General features: G+C 27.9%; 1 protein-coding gene across 2 annotated transcripts; it reads right to left on the reverse strand.

Moving 5' to 3' along the window:
• Positions 1-1,609: 1,609 nt before the first annotated feature.
• LOC108684813 (transmembrane protein 164) lies at positions 1,610-4,407 on the reverse strand. 2 transcript variants are annotated; one of them, XR_001931650.1, is made up of 7 exons: positions 4,327-4,407; positions 2,935-3,279; positions 2,674-2,790; positions 2,529-2,607; positions 2,318-2,418; positions 1,903-2,244; positions 1,610-1,723 (listed from the first exon to the last, which is right to left on the reverse strand). XR_001931650.1 is itself a non-coding variant. In XM_018189309.1 (7 exons), exons 2-6 carry the CDS (start codon positions 3,250-3,252, stop codon positions 1,960-1,962), a joined length of 900 nt encoding a protein of 299 aa, XP_018044798.1. In that variant the 5' UTR covers positions 3,253-3,279; positions 4,327-4,407; the 3' UTR covers positions 1,610-1,723; positions 1,932-1,959. The 2 variants fall into 2 exon arrangements, 1 of the variants encoding a protein (XP_018044798.1); XM_018189309.1 differs by having other exon boundaries at positions 1,932-2,244.
• Positions 4,408-4,885: the final 478 nt, after the last annotated feature.

Raw genomic sequence — 4,885 nt, forward strand, 5'->3', positions numbered from 1 at the left:
CTTATATTCAAATTACAAGATTATATAAGTTAAATTTTTCTATATCGTTATTTTAAGTCAATTCTATACAATGTCACTAATATTACTATTATTATCAATATTAGATACTAATAACATGAATATCGTACTATCAAGCTGTTTTCATTAAAAAATAAATTTCTTTCTTTAATGGCAGCTTACTGAAATTGTTTTGCTTTAGTCTAAATCTGTAACAACATGGATCTATTTTAAAGCAACAACGTTTACAGAAATTTATTACACAAAAAATTTATATGGAAAAGTTGAAAGGACATAAAATGGACGTTAGTTTTCATCCATGAGAGCTATTTTAAATTTTAATTTTTGTCTGGACGAAAGCATTAACAATCTATGCATGTATCTATTTATTATCATAATATACTATAACATAATATACACCGCAAAAATCGAATTCTAAATTCTAAAATTTTCTCACTATTATAATAAGGATATATTTTCGTATGCGAAAATTCGTATAGTATGTAATTAGATAGGAACTGTCATATAAAAAATATTTCCGTATACATGACTTTCGCAAATAGAATCGTAGATTTATCAAAATAAGAGCATTGTATATGTCATAAAATGCTTTATCAGCTCTTTATGGTCTCCCGATTATGTTTAAACCTAAGAATTATTAATGTTTAAACCTAAGAGATGATACCTGAGGCCAAAATACTTATATTACATTATATGCATTTTTAAACTGAGGAAATTTACGAAGTTTCACAATTTGCCTTCTAAAATGGGCAGTATTAATCATGAACTTTTTATCAATAACAATTTCCTTCAGTCTCCTTCAATGATAATATACGATATAATATCAATTATGATTTATTAAAATTTTTATGACTATTGAATTCAGATTAAAAAAGAAAGTTAAAAAACGTATAGTTTCTTTGAAATAATTAATAATTATATAGATGTTACAACCACTATATGTAAATAGAATTTTCTTATCAAAATCACTTTACAAAGAAATTTTTGTTCTCTAAAAATAAAATATTTGATGTTAAAGCAAATTTTTATTTCATTGTTTGTATCATTAAGACAATTGGGCCTTTTTTAATGCGCCTCGGACCGTGCTAAGAAGATTTACCATAAAACCTCGTAAACTTTTACTTTATGCCTATTTATTATGTATAATACATAGATAAAATATTGCAGTTTCATTATTTGAATACCTTTATTTCTATTGCGAAAATAAAAATATTAAAAATGAATATAAAATGGTGGCACAAAATGGTTTGTATACAATGTATTTTTATCTAATGTAATTATATTTTTAATGAACCATTGTTATCAAACGTCAGTTTAAGCCTCTTTGAGATTCTGCAAGACTAGGCATGATAAGCTAGCATGATAATATTTGGACAGAAATTCATATTTCAAATTGACTATTCTTATTCGTTTGATACTATGTACTAATGAATTGAAACTAATATAATCACAACGATTGTATCAAGTTATCTATTTGGTAACTTATGTATGTATCTATGAAAGATTTTAATCTTCCAAAAAAAACAAAAATCTTTTTAATATTTTTTAAATAAAAGTTTTTACTGGAAATATATTAATTGTTTGTGTTGGACTGTAACACAATTAAATCTGTCAGAAATTCATTTTTTCCTATCTCCCATTTTTAGTTTCCTTGTACAGCATATTTAGGAAATGATATAATAGACATAATTATAATTGTTTTAATCTGTAAGGAAGAAAAATCTGATATTCTTATATATCTATAATTTATGATAGAATCAATATGTGCATGATTACGAATGCAAATGTACATTATGTAAAAATATGTAAAAATCTGTGTCATTTCTTATATTTAAATATTCTTATATAACCTTTGGTGATGCAATAGTAAATATATATACTCACTGAATCAAGATGGATGTGCTCAAACATACCTCTGATAAAACAATTTTCTCTTCCATATTAATCAAAATGTGTATGGCCATTTCCTGAGGTGTTAGATTCTTCACATAATTTTTCATTCTGTTCATATGTATAATTTTTTTTTGGAATAATGCATTCCAGCGATGGCTTAACTCTAGTTAATGGAAACTTAGTCAATAAAAAATTAGATATATAACAAAACAGCTTGCACAAAGTGGGACATAATATTAATTGATGAGTTACTGCCCATAATCGATAATTTTGACCTTCAAATGGATCCAAAACAGCTGCACATAACATATGACTAAGATTCACCTGTACAGGCTACAAAGAACAAATAATATTGCACATAGATTTTCAAAGGATTATAACATCTATGTAACAAGAATGTACAAACCAAGGCAACACTTTGAACAATCCAAAAGTGATATCCTACATTAAGGCCATAACTGAGGATTGACCAGCTCATATCAGATAAGGGCTCAATATTATATACACCTAATGGAATATTATATATAAATTGGATAATGGAAAGAGTAACACAATATTATTATTCATCTACTCTATTATTCTTATTCAAATAATACCTCCAATCCTCACATAATTACCTCCAATCCTCAATAAATAATATGGTATTATAAGCATCAAACCATGCTGAATATAGTACAATGCTTTGTCTGCAAATATCTGTAAAAAAATCTTATTAAAAATTTCATTTTACATAATATATTTAATTGCATAATTATGACTTACAATGCGAGACTCTGTTTCTGGAAATAGATATGCTAATACCGGTCCATTCAACAGATTCAAATGTATCCTAAAGATAGTAGTGACCATTGGGCTAGGATCCGCAGCCAGCAAATATAACTGTTTTGTAATAGAAAATATAGTAAACATAGTAAAAACTATAGTAAACATAGTAAATTTGTTAACTTGATTTGTAAGAAATAAAATTTAATTTATTATAGAAATAAAATATAATTTATTATAATATAATTCAAAAAAGCTTACCTGTAATGCTGTTGTAATATGACAAGGATTTAATAGATATATGACAGTTCTGCTGGTGAATTTAAAACCGATTTCCATCCCCAGGACCAATGACATCATAATCAACAAGACTCGCCTGCCTACACGGTCCTGGCCAACGTAAGCTAGTTTCTTTGGCAAAGTTATTCGTTTGAGACCCCATATAATACAAGATATAATAAATACAGATATAAACAAAGTTTCTATTATCCGTCGTTTCAGTGTTAAGTAACTCGCGCATTCCGGACCGACATTGCGTGGTATAGAGCCATTCACACCACCATATGCCCACTGGAACATTGCTCTAAATTAACTTCTCCTCCGGAACTGAAACAGAACAGCAATTGTTCTCAAGATCTAGTCTTTTATTGACTGCAGTCATAATGACCAAAATAATCAAACGACTTTAGTGGAGACACTCAATTATTTTTCTTAACATAGAAATGAGAAACAAATCTTTTAAGTTTAATTGTAGATTGTAGAAGACCGTTTTATGATTAGAAGACCGTATTAAAAATAATTATCTAAATCCTGAAAAAATGTTTTTTTTAATGTTAAATAGACTTCAATTATATATTATTTAATATCTTTTGTCTTCGTTACAAATTATTTGAACATTTATATTATTCGGTAATTTATTATTTTGTAATTTTGCGATCATTTCATTTATATATTTTTGTTACTGAGACTGACTAATGAGGGTCGAAACGTATCATTGTATTTAAATTATTATAAGATTAAAATTCACATTAATACTTAACATCCTGCATTGACTCGCAATCTTTATCGTTTATCTTTTGTTTTTTTAAATATAATTTTAAATATCGAAAACATCTTTGTTGTAGTGCTTACGAATTGATAACATGTTTTCGAAATTAGTTATAACTAGTTTTTGAAACTAATTATACATTCTGGCCATCACTTAGAATTAAGTCTTATATCCTTTAATTATTTACAGATATTTTTATACAGAAATTTTTTGGACAAATGCAAAAACTGAATTCTACAACAATAATATGGCATCAAATGTTTAAAAAAAAATACATATTTAAGCAAAAACTTTCAGGGCCGAAGTAAAATTCTGGTTCTTGTGCTCAAAAGTTTCTTTTCGATAATTTTTCTCTCTAAACTTGATACAGTGAAGAAAAAAAATATCGAAATGACACACAACTAAATAAACTAAAAACAACTAAAATAAAAATAATATTTTGCTTCATGTAAAACGAGAAAGAATTATGAAGCCGTTTTAATTAACGATCAGTATGTTGCGGCAAGTCGAAAAAGGTTAGAGTCAGCGTAAGCCAGAGGACATACGACGCTTTATTGATCTCGATGTCCAATTGTCAATTATTTGATATGCATAATCTTGTGTACCTTAAAACAAAAGATGTCTTTCGCCACAATGGAATCCGTGCTTGAGTAATAATACCTGCACCATACACTAAAATGAAAACAATTCAGAACATCGGAATGTCAATAGACTTGACTCCACGGGTTCGAAACCCCCCCCCCCTTCCTACCCCCTCCAATAGAACATCGATTGGCTGACAGCGAACATACGAGGCAATCGAGATATCGTTACCTGGCTCCTAGATGGCGGCATCTTCATCAAAAATGTACCGTTTGCATTACACTTTTCTGCACTTTCGATTTATCGATTTAATTTAGGCCTGTTCTCTTTTGACTAAACTTTTGCACCAGTTCATCTTCCTTTCTTTTCTCTCTAAGAAGAAAGAAGAGGAAGAAAAATGAACTGGTCAAAATTCAGTCAAAAAGAACAGACCTATTATTGTATTACATTAAGCTTGTGTTGCTCGAAACCCTTAAAAAATTTTGAATTTAAAGTGAAATAAAAACTAAAAAAAATAATCAAAATAAAATCAAACAAAATATGATGATAACGAAATATAACAAATTACACATCTGTTAAGAA

This window comes from Atta colombica, unplaced genomic scaffold (genome assembly GCF_001594045.1).
Source record: "Atta colombica isolate Treedump-2 unplaced genomic scaffold, Acol1.0 scaffold140, whole genome shotgun sequence".
Lineage (NCBI taxonomy): Eukaryota > Metazoa > Arthropoda > Insecta > Hymenoptera > Formicidae > Atta > Atta colombica.